The sequence below is a fragment of the Gavialis gangeticus genome, unplaced genomic scaffold (assembly GCF_001723915.1).
Source record: "Gavialis gangeticus isolate Ggan-Ray unplaced genomic scaffold, GavGan_comp1, whole genome shotgun sequence".
Taxonomy (NCBI): domain Eukaryota; kingdom Metazoa; phylum Chordata; order Crocodylia; family Gavialidae; genus Gavialis; species Gavialis gangeticus.
In genome coordinates this window covers 141,827,418-141,845,293 of record NW_017729025.1, presented here as the reverse complement: position 1 = coordinate 141,845,293, position 17,876 = coordinate 141,827,418, and the positions used below count along the sequence as shown (strand labels likewise).

Sequence of the window (17,876 nt, the reverse complement as noted above, 5' to 3'; positions counted from 1 at the left end):
GGAGTCAAAGCAAAGGAGGGTGGGGTCAGACCTGAATGGGGAGAGGGGGGCAGATTGGACCCGAAGCCGGGGGGGAGGAGAGGTGTGGGTTCGGATGCAGGCTGTGTCCCTGCCGGCCCTGCTTCCCCGTCATTCTTAATGGGCAATTTGCTAGTACCTTTTGTAGCATTCTATTTAATTACTGAATTATACATTTTGTATCTTTTCGCCACTGTGGAAAGGTGTGCTTTCATATGATGACTCATGTAGTCACAAACCCCAGAGATATGGCTAGTCAGCTGGGATTGGAAAGGATTTTTTTTCATAGAATCATAGAAAGTTAGAGTTGGAAGAGACCTCAGGAGGTCATCTAATCCAACCCCCTGCTCAAAGCAGGACCATCCCCTAATAGATCATCCCAGCCAAAGCTTTGTCTAGCTGGGTTTTAAAAACCTCCAAGAATGCAGCTTCCCCTTCCTCTCTGTTCCAGTGTTTTATTACCCTCCTAGTGAGAAAATTCTCCCTAATATCTAACCTAAACTTCCCTTGCTGCAACTTGAGACCATTGCTCCTTGTTCTGTCATCTGCCACCACTAAGAACAGTTTAGCTCCATCCTCTTTCAAATCACCCTTCAGGTAGTTGAAGGCTGCTATGAAGTCCCCTCTCAGTCTCCTCTTCTCTAGACTAAATAAACCTAATTCCCCCAGTCTTTCCTCATAAGTCAGTGGTCACCAACCAGTGGATCTCGATCCACCAGTAGATCTCATAGCTTCTTGGAGTTAATCCAAGGCTAGGGTGGGGGGCTGAGTGCCTGTGTGCACACGCACTCCAGCCCAGCAGGTCAGTCCATGGGGAAGGGGCTGGGGCTAGATTGAGCCCCCAGCAGTGAGGGACTGTGCCACGAGGTAGGAGCAAGGGTACGTTGAGTAGGGCCCTGGCCTGATGAGGCTTACTTGCTGGGGGGGGGCGCACCCCCAAATAATTTTTTCTCCCTCAATCTACCCCCCATTCCCTCCCCACAGACTTACCTGCTGGGTGGGGGTGGGGAGAGCAGTGGCAGTAGCACACAGTAGAACTTAGGTTGTTTTTAAATGCCAAAGGTGATCGCCTACTTTAAAAGGTTGGAGACCACTGTCATAAGTCATGTTCCCCAGCCCCTGAACCAGTTTTGTTGCCCTCCACAGGCCTGTTTCCAATTTGTCTATACCCTTTCTGTAGCGGGGGGCTATCTCCCCTGCCATTTTCTCTTCCTGCCCTTTTAATTGTTTGTGTTTCTGTATCATATCTTCTTCTTTGTTTCCAAAACCGCACTGTTGTTAGTTTGCAACATCATTATTTTCCACAGCATCAAATTCATGTCACTAACTAAAGAAGACTAACGTAAGCCTTCAAGTCTCCCAGGCAGGAGACTCATTTTAAGTCACTGAAGATCTATGACTGTTGTTTCTGTCATGACCAACCTACTTTGAAGTTAAGGGTGGGGAGAGGAGAAGGGATGGTTTTATTAGAAGCTATAACAAGATTTTATTTAGGAACAACACTTTAGCCAAGGAATTGAACGATCAGTTTTCAAACGAACGCTTAGGGCTAAACTGTGTTGCAAAGACGCAGCCTAGAATGAGAGAGAACAAACCGGTGCAAATTAAATTCTAAAGTATTTTTGTTCAAAACTTGAAGTGTTTCCATACATCAGTGCAATCCCAGTGACTCAGAGAGAAGGAGAAAGTTCAGATGCCTACTGTTCCAGTTCTCCACCAGGGGATGGTTTTCTGGTCATACTATATCTGCCATATATCAGCTCCCATGGTGTACTGGGAGAGACAGTACACCATGGGAGCTGATATATAGCTAATGAACCAGAGACAAGGAAAGCATGAGGGATAAAAATTATAGCTGCACCACAGCAGCAGAACTAAAACATTTTTGTCATCAGACATTCAGTTGTTCCACTGGAGACTGAATTTTTTTGTGGAAAGTAAATGGTGTTTGAAAAAATCATGTTTTGTCTATTCCCAGTTTTCCATTTGAAAACAGTTTTGGTGGAAAATTTCACCTAGCCCCATTCCTGAGAGTCACTGAGCCACCTTAACCCCTAGTGAGTTCAGCTGACGTTATTGGTTGAAGACACTAGTTTTTTTCCCTTTCATACCAGTTTATCAGAGTAATTCTATGAGACTTGATATTACAGTGCTATCAAGCTGTGTACATGCGAGTAGAAGGGGTGGCATTGAAGTGTAATTAATAGATATGTGAGGGGGCAGAGCACCCTTCAGGCTTGACTCCAAAGTTATAAAATAATTTCCTCTTAAATGTGCCTTTCCCTCATCTAATATGTATTATTTGGAAAGCTTTAATCACCAGAATCCCCTAGAATTTCCTAGAGGCCCTCAATATTGAAAAGTCTGTGGAATGTGTACACTTAAGTGTAACAGCAGAATGAGAGCTGAGTGTCAGTACAGCTTGTCACTAAAAGCCTGTCCTTTCATTTAATGTGGTGACAGCTCTAAATTTGCAGGTTGTTATCATGATAATGACCTGTTTCAAGTTATGCACTCTTCAGTTTGCCAGAAGGGCAGCTAATCCTCCTCTTTACTATTGCATCTTTTCTCATCTCTAAGGCTGGAAACAGATGTCATTTCTGTTTTATTATAAAAATGTTTGTGGCGGCACAAGGGCCAAGCAAACAAGCATCCATGCCCATCATCATGCCACAAATGCTCAACATTTGTGGGTATGACACAGGTAGTATAAAATTGTGCTTCTTTTTTGCAGCAGACATCTGTTTGCTTTATGGTGGGAGAGTATGGGCATCCTGGAGCTGTCTGTGCTTCCAGCTGGCCTGGGGAAGGTGCTTCTGGGGCTTCAAGGACCTGGTCCTGCTTTCCCTGGGAATTATTCCCATTCCCAGATCTTGCTGTATCAGATCCCTGAAGCCATGGAGATGCCTGCCCAAGTTTCCCTTATTTGCAGACAGACTCATGCTCTGGGAATCCCTGGGCACGTATAATGGGGTATGCCACTGCAAATAAGAGAACTCCAGGTTTCCCACTTGCAGACATGTACCCCAGGAATGCCCTGGGAGGAGATTCCTCAGGCATGCATATTGTGTGGCCCCACCTCAACTTGGGGAATGCCTCTGCAAATAGGGGAACCCCAGGGTCCCTCATTTGTAGCTATCCCACAGGATCAGATCCCTGAGGCCCTGGGAGCCTTGCAGCAGGTGATGATTAGGTGGCCCATTGAAATGGATCCCCTGGACCGGATCCCAGCACAGCAGATTTGCTTCATTGGGAGACATCTATTTATAGCCTGAGGGAGAGTTATGCAAGGAACAAAGAAAAGAAAAAAAAAACGACCTTGCCACATGGACGTGGGAGGTTTAAAAAGAGAAAGAGTCAAAAGAAAAACAGATTTTATGTTGTGACCTTTGAAAAAAATTGTTTGTTTAAGCACAAAGGGGAAAAAATATGTCCAGGTACCACAGCCCACAGAACTAAGGTGAAATAAATGGAAAAACAATGAAGTCCAGTGAAATGCCTGCTTTACCACTGTACCTGTTACAGCCAGTTACACCAGTGCAAAAGAGGACAGGGCAAAATGGTATCAGATGGGAATGACAGGGTTTTACACCTACTTTACGGTTCACAACAGAGTTTATTTTTCCTGGGTGCAGCATTTACATATGTGCCCAGGACTGCAGAACATCGAGCCAGGGCAGAGCAGTCATGGGCTGGCAGAGGGTCCAAGGTTCAGCGGCAGAGGGGCTGGCTAGGGTATGAAGTGGGGGCTAGGCAGCAGGCAGCCCTGACACTGTAGCACCCTCAAGCCCCAGCCAGCCCCAGTCACCATCTACATGTGTTTTGTGGTGGAATAAATTACTCCACCATAGGATAGTACTTGTACTGGACAGTACTCTCCTATGCTGGAGTTAATTAATTGACTTCTCCATAATATGGGCGCATGTGTAGACAGTGACATTTTACTGTGGAGCTAATTAATCAACTCCACAATAAAGTGCACATGTAGCCACACCATTAAGTGTTCTCAGGGCAGCTTCATTAGCTTTGTTATTGAAGTTATACAGATGGGTTAAGCTGGTTGTCCAAAAGCATGTAGCAAGTCAGTAGCAGGGAACTGAAGTACAGGGAGTTTCTGGCTATTTCCCCTGTAATACTGCAGGGCCACATTTCCTCAGTGCAGCATGTCAATGCTTTAGTAATTCAAGTGATAAATAGTAACATTTCATTTTATGTGAGTTCTATATTCAAATTTGTATTCAGTTCACTGGCTCATGCCACCTGCTATGAGTTTATGATGATGATAATTAGCACATCAAGCACATGATTGTTCTAAGGAAATATGCAATTGATATAAAATAAAGATGTGTTGAAGTTTGCTGTTTTAAACTAACAGTGGGAAGGAATCACAGCTCAGTTGCTAATGACTCACATTTCACATCTTTAATATATCTAGGTCTGTGGGATCTAAAAGTCTTTTTTAAAAAACAAGAAGGTTTGTGCAATAGGCTGAGTTCATCTAGTGCAGCTTTGGGAAATATAGTGCTGTAAACTGAATCTTTTCAAAGTCCTCTCTAAGTGGTGCATGATGGAGAGTCTCCAGTATGTTGAAATGAGAAATGTCTTGAGTCATACCATAAAGTAGGATATCCTTTTCCTTTAATTTACAAAGGTGTTGATGATATCCAAACTGATTCACAGAATGGTTTTGTATTTTAATATTTTTTTTAGTGGCCACAGCACAGATAGCAAACTCCATAAATACAGTTTAATATAATACTTCCTTGACAGCTTGTATTTTTGACTTCTTAGATAATTGCAATGAAGGATGGAACCATTCAAAGAGAAGGGACTCTCAAGGACATTCAGAAATCAGAGACTGAACTCTTTGAACACTGGAAAACACTCATGAATCGACAGGACCAAGACTTAGAGAAGGTTATTATAAGATGAGCTCCCAACTTCTTTTGTAACTGTTCTTTACGTTAAAAAGTTTAGTTTGAAAAAAAATGCAGTGGTTGAAATACTGTGTCACTGAACTTAATTGGAATAAAATGTTATGATTTGCTCTATTTATGCCAAATTTTACTTCTGGGTTTATCAGACCTTCTCCAATGTATGAAGCATCTAAAACTACATTCCTTATTATTGCAAAGTGGGGAATTTTCTTGCATACAGAATATGGAATTAAGCCATTAAGTATATATAAAGAGAAGTGAATCAACAATGTACAGGAATGGTTATGTTTTAAAGATAAATGTTGCAGATATTACCCACTGTATTGCATTTAATGTTTTTAGTACTTGTATAACAGGTCACTGATGATCAATAAATTAGTTTTCATTACTTATACTGCTACAAAGTAGGAAGAACTACATAGTTCTTACTCTAGCAGGTGCTCTCTTCAGTGGGAGCTTTCCCCCGAGAAGCCTGAGAATGAAGCTGCTAAAAAGTTGAATGAAATTAATGTCCCGCTGGCAATATCACCTTCCCATTTTATGCATTTTTGGATTTATATAGAGGTGACAGATCTACTATCCTTTTCAATTCTGATAAGTTCTTTCTATTGACACACTAATTTAGAGATATCTTTTGTGACCTCTATAAGTTTTTAGACACTTCATTGAAGCATACCTCATGCTTTGTTCTGCTTTTAGGAGACTATAATTGAAAGAAAAACTGTTTTGGAAAGGAAAAATCACCGGAGGACTACATATTCTCGAGAAGCCCTGCTAAATGATGATGAAGAGGATGAAGGTAAATAAGTTTGTCAATAAGCAACCTGAGGCCTATTACCCATTATCCGCAGGCCTGTAGTACTCAGGACATGCCTGCACAGGTGGGGCAGTGTCCAGAGGGCACAGTCCCCAGGGATCAGGCCTGGGGTCCAGAGGCCAACTTGGGACAACTAACAAGCTGTCGCTGCCATGTGGCTGCACAAACTACCAGCCATGTGACGCTGCACCAAGCAGGAGGCTGACCCTCAGCTGATGCGGCTGACCAGGTGCAGTTTGTGCCTGAAATCAGTGTCTATATGTGCGCTATTAGTTAGTTAATGCCTCATTTTTTTAGCACTTATATGTATTGGTACTAGCAAGCAGTGCACTAGACTAATCTACTGTGCAGTAATCACTATGCATATGTAGATAGTGATGCTTTACTGTGCATTAGTCTAATTAGTCTAGTGCATTAGTTGTTGTTTTACTGTTGAATCATTCTGGGGGTAATAGGCTTTAAAATAAGCAATAAAGCCATTATTTTCCAAAAAAAACTGAGCGCCTATCCATGTGATGGATATCTGCTCCGACGCATGCCAGTTAGCACACATCAGACCAGATTTGATTAATTGAGTCTGCTGCAAGTCTGCTGGAGCAGCCTCTGTGTCACGCGTATTCAGTGTCCCTGAATTTCCAAATGGTGGTGGGAGCACTTTAACTAAAGCTTGTTGAATGCCCTCTGTGACTAGATACTTTCCATGGGTCATGTTTTTTAAGAATCACATGGCAAGGTTGACCTTTGAATGCAGGTTGTAAAAAGCAATCTGGAAACGTTAGATAACTAACTGTAGCCTTCTGAAATCTGTCAAAACTGTTCCCAGTTGGGCTACAGTTCAGGAGAGTGTTCATATTCAGGAAGAACAAATTTTGATAGAACTCAGTAGGACTTAGCACATGCTTAAGAGTAAGCATGGGCTTTTAACTTAAACAAGCATGTACCTTTGTTGAGCCAAATTCTCTTCTGGTGTAAAGAGCACAGTTGCACTGACTTAAGTGGAGTTTTATCCCATCACATTAGCCCAGCAGTGCCTACAGCTGATTTATTTCCTTATAAAGAGCATCTCTATATTTTGAGAGCTCTTCACGCCTCCTTTTGGGATAATAATTTCACATAGACACACATACACATGAAACATTTGATTAGCAATCACAATTGCAAAGCTTGCTCTGCAGCTTTCAAACTACAAGGGTGGCTTTTAAGAACCCAGACCAGAGAAAGAGCATTCATTCTCTATTTAAAAGAGAGAATCAAAGGGCAGTTTAAAAAGGGTCCGCCGATGGCTTAGCTGCGGTTTGTCCCAGCTCCAGCGAGAGACACATAGGCAGAAGCCTGTTGTGCCCCTGTAGAGCCTAGGGACCCCCAGAACCTCCCAGAGGGACCCTGACCCAGACCTCCAGCATAGCCAGAGGTAGGTGGGGCCCACAGCAGGGAGGGAGGGCCCCTGACCCCAAACAGCTGCAGGGCAGTTGAATCGGAGCCAAGGAGGGACACGCCCCCCCCCCAGCTCCTACTTGGCCCAGCCCCGAGGGAGCCATGCAACCGGTCCCACCCAACACGTGAGACTGGTGAAGGGGGGGGCACTTACCTGTCCCCTTCTTCCATGGGGCAGGGACTCCCAAGGCCCTAGAAAAGTGCAGCCCCATTAGTGAGCCCTTCTGTGCATGCGCGCAGTTTAAAAAGGGCCCGCTGATGGCTTAGCCGCAGTTTGTCCCGGCTCTGGTGAGAGAGACACAGGCAGAAGCCTGTTGCGCCCCCATGGAGCCTAGGGACCCCCAGAACCCCTCAGCAGGACCCTGACCCAGACGTCCAGCACAGCCAGAGATAGGTGGGGCCTGCAGCAGGGAGGGAGGGACCCCGACCCCAGATGGCTGCGGGGCGGCTGAGTCAGAGCCGAGGACGGACAGCCTGCCCCAGCTCCTACTTCACCCAGCCCCCAGGGAGCCATGCATCCAGAGCCTCACAAATAGGCTGCGCGAACAGCTGCACTTGTCTGCCCGGCGCACAAGTTAGTGCGGGAGTTTGGGCAGGAGGGTGAGTGGGAGAGCCCCAGGCCCTGCCTGTGAGCCCCTAGGGTAGATAGTCAGTTAGCCAGCCTACCATCAGTAAAATTCAGATGGGTATGCGCTGCAACCTGAGGGTCTTCAGCCCCCCACTCTGGCTCTTCAGAGGCCTCTACCCAGATGGAGCCCATAGTTCTGGGCCCCACACAGTCAGAGCCTCTGGCTCTCGACTGTGGGGGCTGCCTGACACTGTTTCAGGCTCTGGGGACTAGGAGCATGGCCACCTCCCCTTGTGAGGTCCGCTCCATTTTGGGGTCTCTGGCATGCCAGCTGGAGGAGCTCCAGGCCACGGTCCAGAGACTGTGCACCATGAGGGATGGCAAGTGGGAGATCAACTCCTACTACCAGGCCTTTCACCCCCTGGAGGCAGAGAGTAGACCAAGGCAGCCTTCCAGGACAAGGGAGGACTTGGGGACCTCCCATGCTGTCCAGCCAAGGGATTAGACCAAGATGATCAAGGGGTGCACCAAGGTCCCTGCCCCACTAGAACTTTGCAAAAGGTACAAACCTCTTGCATCCCCAGCAGAGCCTGCTAAGGTGCCAGCTCTGGTAGGCAGCACAGGCTCAACTGTAGCTACCACCCCCTCTCTCCCCAAGACAAAACACAGTGTTTGTTGGGGAAGACTCCATCCTGAGGGGGACACCTGCCACTCCAACCCCTTAACCTGGGAAGTCTGCTGCTTCCCAGGTGCCCGTGTCGGAGACATTGCAGAGAACATCCCTGAGCTCCTCCGGCCCACTGACCACTACCCTATGCTCCTTATCCATGTGGGCACCAGTGACACGGCTTGGAGCGCTCCCATCTGGGTCATGAAGTGCTACAGGGATTTGGGAGCAGGGCTAAAGGGTTTGGGGGCACAGGTGGTGTTTTCTTTGTTCCTCCCAGTCTCAGGCTATGGGCTGAGGAGGATTGAGGTAGCAAACCAAAGACTGCAGCGCTGGTATCATCGGGAAGGCTTCGGCTTCCATGACCACATTCCACTGTTTGGTGACAGAGAGGCAGCGAGCTGCTGGGAAGAGATGGCCTCCACCTCTCTCAGCTGGGGAGGCTCTTCTCAGTCAGACAGGCTGACCTGCTCCACCAGGCTTTAAACTAAGCCCGTTGGCAGATGGGGGGCACTACCGCCACTGCTGGCTCGCTGAGCAACCTTTGCAAAGCCAGTAGGTCAAGGCACTTAGGGGAGCCCACCCCTGCCCCAGCCCTGGAGCGAGTTGTGGGCAAGGCAAGAGCCCCTAAAGGGACACTTGCCTGCCTGCACACAAATGCCAGGAGCTTGGGGAATAAACAGGAGGAACTCATCCTCCTGCTTAATGCAAATAATTACGGCATCATAGGGATAACAGAGACCTGGTGGGACTCAACCCATGACTGGACCAGGGGTATAGATAGCTATACCCTGTACAGGAGAGATTGAGTGGACAAAAGGGGCAGGGGGTATAACTCTGTCAAGGAAAGCTACACATCCCTGCAAGCCAACATTGGCACCCAGGGTGGATGACTGGAGATCCTCTGGGTTAAAGTGGGTTAAAATCCATGGGGAACATGGCACAAGGGACACAATGGTGGGAGTCTACTACAGGCCTCCTACCCAGGATCAAGAGCTTGACTGGGAGTTCACCAGGAAATTGACTGAAGCTGCATGCTCCCGGTGCATGGCTGTCATGGGAGACTTCAACTACCCCGACATCTCGTGGGAATAGCGCTCAGCCAAATCCAAGCGGTCACAAAGCTCTCTCTCGTGTATGGATGAGCTCTATCTGACGCAAGAAGTCGATAGGCCAACGAGAGGTAAAGCACTGCTTGACCTGGTCCTGGCAGGAGGGGATGACCTAATCAGCTACCTAATGATCAAAGGGAACCTGGGTGATAGTGACCATGAGCTGATCACCTTCACCATCCTTCATAAAGCTGGCAAGTCAATCAGCAATACAGAAGTCTTCGACTTCAGGAAAGCTGACTTTGACAAGCTCAGGACGCTTGTCAGTAAGGCCCTAATGGACCTCAACCCAAAGAGGAGGGGAGTTCAGGTTGAGTGGTTACTCCTCAAGGGAGCAATCCTGGATGCACAAGCTAAGTGTATTCCATCTCGAAGGAAAGGCAGCAAAAGGACACAGCAGCCCCCTTGGCTCTGCAGGGAACTAGCGGACCTCCTGAGTCTAAAAAGAAAGACCTACAAAGGATGGAGGACTGGATCCACTTCAAAGGAGAAATATTCTGCATTGGTCTGGACTTGCAGGGAGCGAACCAGAAAAGCCAAGGCTGCAACTGAACTCCAACTGGCTACAAGTATCAAGGACAATAAAAAGTCCTTTTTTAGATATGTGGAGAGCTGGAGGAAAAGCAAGAGCAACACTGGATCCCTTCTAAACCAGTTGGAACAACTGACAACCAATGCCCAGGAAAAGCCAACTTGCTAAATGAGTACTTTGCATCGGTTTAATCACCAGTCCCAAGGGGTTCCCCTGCCCATTACAGGACGGAAATGCCTGGGTGAGGGTGATCCCTTACCCTCCATCAGTGCTCAGCTTGTGAAGGAACACCCTGAGAGTCTGGACACCTTTAAGTCAGCCGGCCCTGACAGTTTACACCCCAGGGTACTTAAGGAGCTGGCAAGCACCATAGCTCAGGCCCTGGCATGGATCTTCAAAGACTCCTGGCACTCTGGTGAAGTGCCCAAAGACTGGAAGATGGCCAAAGTGGTGCCCATCTTCAAGAAAGGGAAGAAAGTGGATCCGGCAAACTACAGGCCCATCAGCCTGACCTCTATCCTGGGGAAGATCTTAGAAAAGTTTATTAAAGAGGCCATCCTTAATGGACTGGCCAATGTCAACATCCTGAGGGATAGCCAGCACGGGTTTGTTGCGGGTACGTCTTGCTTGACCAATCTCATTTCCTTTTATGACCAGGTGACCTATCACCTGGACAAGGGAGAAGAGATTGATGTTGTATATCTTGACTTTAAAAAAAAAAAAAAGCCTTTGATCTGGTATGCCATGATCACCTCCTAGCAAAACTGGCCAACTACAGCCTCAGCTTCACCACGATCTGCTGGCTGGAGAACTGGCTCTGTGGTCAGACCCAAAGGGTGGTAGTTGACAGAAGTCAATCGTCATGGTGCCCTGTGACCAGTGGGGTCCCCCAAGTTTCTGCCCTTGGAGCTATATTGTTCAACATCTTCATTAATGATGTGGACATTGGAGTCAGAAGCCGACTGGCCAAGTTCATCAATGATACCAAACTCTGGGGTAAAGCATCTACACCTGAGGACAGGGGGGTAATCCAGGCTGACCTTGACAGGCTCAGGAAATGGGCGGATGAGAACCTGATGGTGTTTAACACCAAAAAATGCAAGGTTCTCCACCTTGGGAGGAAAAACCTGCAGCCCGCTTATAGGCTGGGCAGTGCTACGCTGGTTAGCACTACGGATGAAAGGGACTTGGGGGTCCTGATTGACCCCAAGAAGAATATGAGCCTTCAATGTGATGCTGCAGCTAGTAAAGCGAGCAAAAAGCTGGCTTGCATCCATAGATGCTTCTCAAGCAAATCCCAGGACGTCATTCCCCCATTGTACTCAGCCCTGGTGAGGCCAGAACTGGAATACTGCATCCAGTTTTCAGCTCCACAATTCAAAAAGGACGTGGAGAAGCTTGAGAGAGTGCAAAGAAGAGCCACGCACATGATCAGAGGTCAGGAAAATAGACCTTATAATGAGAGGCTGAGAGCCATGGGACTCTTCAGCCTGGAGAAGCGTAGGCTCAGGAGTGATCTGGTGGCCACCTATAAGTTTATCGGGGTGACCACCAGGATCTGAGGGAATGTCTGCTCACCAGAGCACCCCAGGGGATGACAAGATCAAATGGTCAAACTCTTTCATGACTGTTTCAGGCTAGATATAAGGAAGAACTTCTTTACTGTCCAAGACCCCAAAGTTTGGAATAGACTGCTGCTGAAGGTGGTTCAACCACCTGCTTTGAATGCCTTCAAGAGAAATTTGGATGCTTACCTTACTGGGATCCTATGACCCCAGCTGACTTCCTGCCCCTAGGACAGGGGGCTGAACTCAGTCATCTTCCAAGGTCCCATTCCAGCCCTAGTGTCTATTAGATCTATGAAAATGTTGTGCACATTTTGAATGGTAGATTTTGTAAGCTAAGATGCTAGACCCTGATCCTGCTATCAGTAGTTCAGAAGCAGAAGGTTGCATCTGCCCGAAACTCTACTTACAACAGCAGGACTCTGCTTCTTGGCCTCTTGAAGGCTCAGATCAAGTGTAGTATACTCCACCTGAACACTGTCAAATGTATTGGAGGTCAGGAAGAGGAACATCCCCAAGTTGTTAACTGTTTGCCAAGGGATTACTTTATTTTTTTAATAAATGCCTTATTATTGACTGGTTTCATGAATAATATCTGCTATGCTAGTCACCTTGCAAGCTGTGGATATTGTACAACATTGTTGTTCCAGTAGACTAGCTTGTTGGCATATTGTTCCTCGTATTTAACTGGTTGTGCCATATCATGTTAATTTATAACACTGGGGCTATTAGCCTCCAAGCACCTGCTTAAGATATTTGCTGAATCAGGTTCTATGAACATAAGACAAAGTGCAACATGGACAGCATGGGTAATAAGTCTTGTTATGGTATTTCGCAATCAGCCTTTGCCAGCTCATGTATCAGGTGTAAATGTAAGAGGATCCCAGTGTAACTTTACTATCAGTCCCTACTAGCAGTCTTTTTGTTTTGTTAATTGCAGAAGAAATAACAGAAAGTGATGATGAAGACAATTTATCCTCTGTGCTACATCAGAGAGCAAAGATGCCTTGGCGAGCCTGTGGGAAGTACCTCAGCTCAGCAGGAATTTTGCTCTTACCTTTATTGGTCTTTTCCCAGCTCTTGAAGCACACTGTTATGGTGGCTATTGACTACTGTCTGGCAAAGTGGACATCTGCTGCCATTTTTGCAACGGTAACAGAAAAGCAAAAGAATTGCACAGATTGCCAGGTATAGTAAAGCCACATCTTTAGTTTAACAGGTAAACCTTTCCCTACCTTAACTTCCACTTGACTTTGTGTGTGATGTGTTGTATTCCTACTACAATGTACATCACAGAATATTGTCAGGGTTAACACATTTTTAGTTATCATCATCATGGTGCTAAATTTCTTCTTTTTACCATGATTATAATATTCTAATCATTTCACACTACTTGGTAATGTAGGTTTGCATCTCTAAAAGTCTTGATAGAGACATAACTCTTTTTTTCTGTGTTGTACCTGTGTGGCTGCTGATAGTGCTTTCAAGCCAACTTCCCTAACAAATGAGAACAAAGCCCTAATCTAGACTACTTCTCTTTAATTTTTACTTTAATTCTGCATGGGATTCATAATAGTGTGAGCTGTGGGATTTTCTCTCATCAAGGAAAAAAATACCAAACAGCTTGAATAGTGCTATGATTAATTTATTATTTTTAAGAAGGACTAAGTAAGTATTCCATCGTTTTTGATGCAATGCTGAAAATTATTCTTTTTGAAAAACCCAATTTCCATCTGTGTATGAATTAATGTCTGCTACTTGCATTTTTGTGAATTTTGCTGTAGACTTCAGTGGGACCAAGACTTTGCTTTTGAGGCGGAATTTTAATGTAAAATTGCTAGTAATTTATTCTAAAACTTCCTGGTCTTTCTCCTACTTGCATTAGAAGATGGTACCCAACATGTGATATCAGGCTCTAAAATGAATTGTTTACTCAATTGGAATTCTCAAATACATAAACTTTTAAATCCTTGCCTCTCACATAAATTCCTGGACCACCATGGCAAAACATCACTCCAACACTATCATAAACTTTTAAAATAATTTTATAAGATTCTGTGATTCTGAATATCTAATCCAATCTAAACACGCTTTTCAACTGAACAATTGCATAAGTATTGCTTAAGGTGGTTAGGACTCATTGGCAAAGTTAAATGGAGAAGGAAGCTTGTGTTTCCTCTCTTCATTGGGTGGAGGAAAACAGGCTTCTTTCCTGAGGCTGTCAATTCTGTATTTTGTCTCCAAAATAAACTGATTTATTTTAAATTATTTTAATTGTTTAAAGATAACATTTCTATTTTTCTTTCTTTCCTTTTTTTCTTAGAACTTTGATCATGCTTACTATTCAAAGGTGTTCAGCATACTCTGCTGCATCGGGATTATATTGTGCCTTGTCACATCAATAGCAGTAGAGTGGACTGGTTTGAAAGTTGCCAAAAAACTACACTCGGCTCTGCTGAATAAAATTATTTTGGCACCAATGAGGTATTCCTTTGGTTTTACTACAAGCAATTCCTTATTTCCAGACAGCCTTTCAAATGTAGTTCTATTTTGAAGTGACTACAAATATTTTTTTTAGTGTAGTTCATTGAAATACAGTGCGAGTTAGGCTCCTAATTGTTTGACTTAAAAAATTTTTTTTTTAAAATCAGACTTCAACTTCCCAGTAAGGCAGTATAGATGTTTTTACCCTGAACCAAAATACTAACTTCTGACTTTCCAGAATCTGCAATTTTAATTATAAAAATCGGGGGGCAGGGTGTTATTACTTTACTACTGCAGGTGGTAGTGGGGTCAGGAAGGCTGCAGGGGGGAGAAATGGAGGAGGGCCAAGGACAAAGGGGCTACGTGACCCACCCCCCAGCCACTATTTTCCCTGCTGTAGCAGTGAGCTGGAGACAAATATAAGACAGCCCTCTGATAATTAGATTCTGTACCTGGAAAATAGTAACAAGTTTATGAATTTTCCATACATAGAACCTAATTATTAGGGGGGAGGGGGGTAACAGGTCACCCTCCCCAGCACCATCTTCCCTGGTAATCCACGCCTTACATGGAGTGCCCTTGGTGTCTTCTTTGAAGTTCTTATGTCCCGCCCTGTACTCACCTGCCACATCTTGATGGAAATTATGATGATGTTCTTGTGAGCAGGAGACTGCGTATTGTATTTTGTATGTTGGAGCCTTTCGCCTACACAGGCCTGACCCCTGTCCTTCTCTAGCTAGGCCTCCCCATCTAAACCCACCAAACAGGGTTTGACTCTGAGGCTCTAGCCTTTTCTGGTGTCTTGAGGCTTGTGGCCCCCCTTCCTGTTCCAATCTGGAGCCCGGCCCCCCCACCCCACAGCCAGGGGATCGCAAGTTCAAAGGCAGGGACCAGCCCTGAATTCACATTCTTCCAGTATGAAGAGAAAAAAAATAAAATAAAACCACCTCAGATGCACCAGGCCTCCCCAGCCTTTTAAGATCATGTCTTCAGGCACCAGGGTCAGTGCACCCCAAAATCCTGTGCCCCTACTGGCACCAGGGCCTATGTACCCCCAAAAACTGTGCCCTTGCTGGTGCCAGGGTTCCCACTCCATAGCGGGCCCCAAAATGAGGCCTCCTCCTTCCCCTAATAGCCTCACCCAAACCACCGGTGTTATTCAATAAAAAGAAAAAAAGTAAATAGTCCTGTCTGTGGGTAATAACTGCCACCAGCAGATGTGATCCAGAAAAGCAGCATGTCAGCTTACATTCACAGGGTTCATGCTTCGGCTCCCCACCATCGGCTGGTCCTTGCTGAGGTGTGGCTGCTGTCTCTCCGGGACTTCCATAGTTCCCCGTTTCCTGCCTTTGGACTGCTCACCAAGCCTCTCCATGGAGCTCTGGGAGGAACTCCTTCACCTTTGGCTGCTGCTCCTCCACTGCCACTCTGCCCAGGGTTTCTGTAGTCCTGGCCTGCCCCTTCCGGTCAGCTGACTGACTGGCCAGGCTCAGCATTTAACCTCTTCCTTCCCAGCACTCCATGCCCAGTAAGTTCTGGCCTTAAAGGGGCAGACCTGCCTTCTGGTGACAGGGCTAAGGTTCCCTGTTACAGGGGGTCATCTTAAATTTAGGGACAACTTAGATTTGAGCAAATACATTAAAAAGAAAACCCAACCAGAAGTCAGGAAGTTGCAGATTCTGTTCTATTGTACTTCTCTTTGATGGAAGTGCTTACTGTGGTGCAATGATTTACTCCTGCACAACTTCACTGAAGCTAATAGTCTTGAACAAGTCTTACTAACACATCATTAATGGAATTGCACAAGTATCTTTGACCGTGTAATTTGGCCTGCATAATTCTTATCTCTGGTGCCATTGCACAAAAGACCATAATCTCAGCCTAGGGCCTTTCAGGCTCCAATATAATGGCAAGATAGGGCATAGAATTCCTCGGTTCCCCATGCCAGATGTGCATGGTGAGCCGGTCTTCAGCACCAGCCCAAAAAAACCCTCGGTCCCATATATCCACCTGATACTATTAGTTCATATAAAACTTTTTTTAATGATTTTTTCCTATCATTTATTGCTATTTCAAGAAAAAATAATGGGGTCATGCAAGATTTGGGAATACATTTAGTTTGTACCTTGTATGAACAGAGGAGTTCCTTGTATATGTGAAAGGGAAATGTTTTTTCTTATTTAATTATGTTACTTACATTGTGCAGGGACATAAAGGAAATCTAGAGAGAAAACTGATAGTGCTGGGCCATAGTCAAGTCTTTAATATGTCTGTTCTAGGAACTCAACAATTACGCAGCAGGCTATGTCACTTCAGAGGCACTAGGCCTATTACTCATTCCTTCCTTCTTCTCATACCCTGTCAGCATGTTCCAACTTGGGTACAGAAATAGGCTTAGTCCTTGTTGGTGCCTGGTTCCCCTATATATGGGCAGGCTAGTGGATACTCTGTAGGGCTACCCAATTTGATTCAGTGGAGATTCGGTCCTGTTCAGTGGTCGAATCACCAGATGCTAATCGAATCAGGAGACCCTTTAATCTCTCCAAATTGAATCGGAACCCTCCGAATCGATTCAGCAATTCAGACGTAGACACAGCTTTAAATGTTTTTTCTACATACCTCAAGGTGCCAGGCAGCTTGTGAATGCTGCAATGCTGGGGTGGATGGAGCGTCCCACAGGAGTGCAGGGGGAGCGGTCCCCAGTGCACTTGGCAGCAGATCCGGAAGTGGATCAGACACTTCCGGTCCATGTCCATGTCACAGGGTTGCTCTAGGGGCATCCGTGAGCCCGCTAGCGCCCCCTGCCGTGCCAAATCAGGAGACCCAGCACCCTCTTATTCTCGCCTGCCACATCTTTGCTCTTATATAGTTTAATATGGGAGGCTGCCTTTGGTCTCCTAATTTCTATGGGTGACCTGGTGCACCCCAGCCTTATGGGCTAAGCGTGCCTCCTACCTCCCCTTTAGCACGCCCCAAGCCTCGCAGCTGTCCCAGACGTTCTTGTGTCTATAAGACCTCGGATGGTCCCTCGCCCTCTCCGGGCTCGTCCTGCCCTCTCTGGGCCCTGTCTCACACACCCTGCCCTCTCCGGGCTCATACCCGCACGATCACCTTTCTTTGGACTATTAATGGCGCCAGCCCTGTCCCGGGCCTTCACCAGTTCCTGCGCCCTACTTCGGCTTCACGCTGGCCCCTGCTCTTCTCAGGGCTCCCTGCTGTACTCGCCCCTCTCTGGGGCTCGCCCCGCGCTTCTTGCGTGGATGGTCCCTCGCCCTGTCCGGGCTCGTCCTGCCCTCTCTGGGCCCTGTCTCTCACACCCTGCCCTCTCTGGGCTCATACCCGCGCAATCGCCCTTCTTCAGACTATTAATGGCGCCAGCCCTGTCCTGGGCCTTCACCGGCGCACGCACCCTACTTCGGCTTCACGCTGGCCCCTGCCCTTCTCGGGGCTCCCTGGTGTACTCGCCCTTCTACGGGCGTTACCCACGCTTCCTGCACTCGTGTCGCCCTGCCGTGGGCTCTGTCCCGCGCGCCGGGCGCTCGTGGCTCTCACTGAGCCTGTCCTACGCTACTTGCGCCCGTGGCTCTCACTGAGCTTGCGCGCCAGCCCTGGTCTCAGGCCTTCACCGGCACCGGGGCTCAGGTGGCCTATAGCCGTGCCTGGCCCCCTGACCCCTCACCAGGGTCCTATGCCCTCACTGGGCTATCACCCTCTCCGGGCTGGGGTCCCAACCCCCCAAGAA

At 46.7% G+C, this 17,876-nt stretch overlaps 1 protein-coding gene across 3 annotated transcripts in view; it reads left to right on the top strand.

The window, feature by feature from the left end:
- ABCC8 (ATP binding cassette subfamily C member 8) overlaps positions 1–17,876 on the top strand; it is a 194,658-nt gene that overhangs the window by 148,723 nt on the left and 28,059 nt on the right. For all 3 annotated transcript variants that reach the window (XM_019519667.1, XM_019519666.1, XM_019519665.1), the window contains 4 exons: positions 4,810–4,935; positions 5,655–5,754; positions 12,591–12,838; positions 13,974–14,134. In XM_019519667.1, the coding sequence (XP_019375212.1) occupies positions 4,810–4,935; positions 5,655–5,754; positions 12,591–12,838; positions 13,974–14,134 (635 nt within the window). The remainder of the gene's footprint in view (positions 1–4,809; positions 4,936–5,654; positions 5,755–12,590; positions 12,839–13,973; positions 14,135–17,876) is intronic.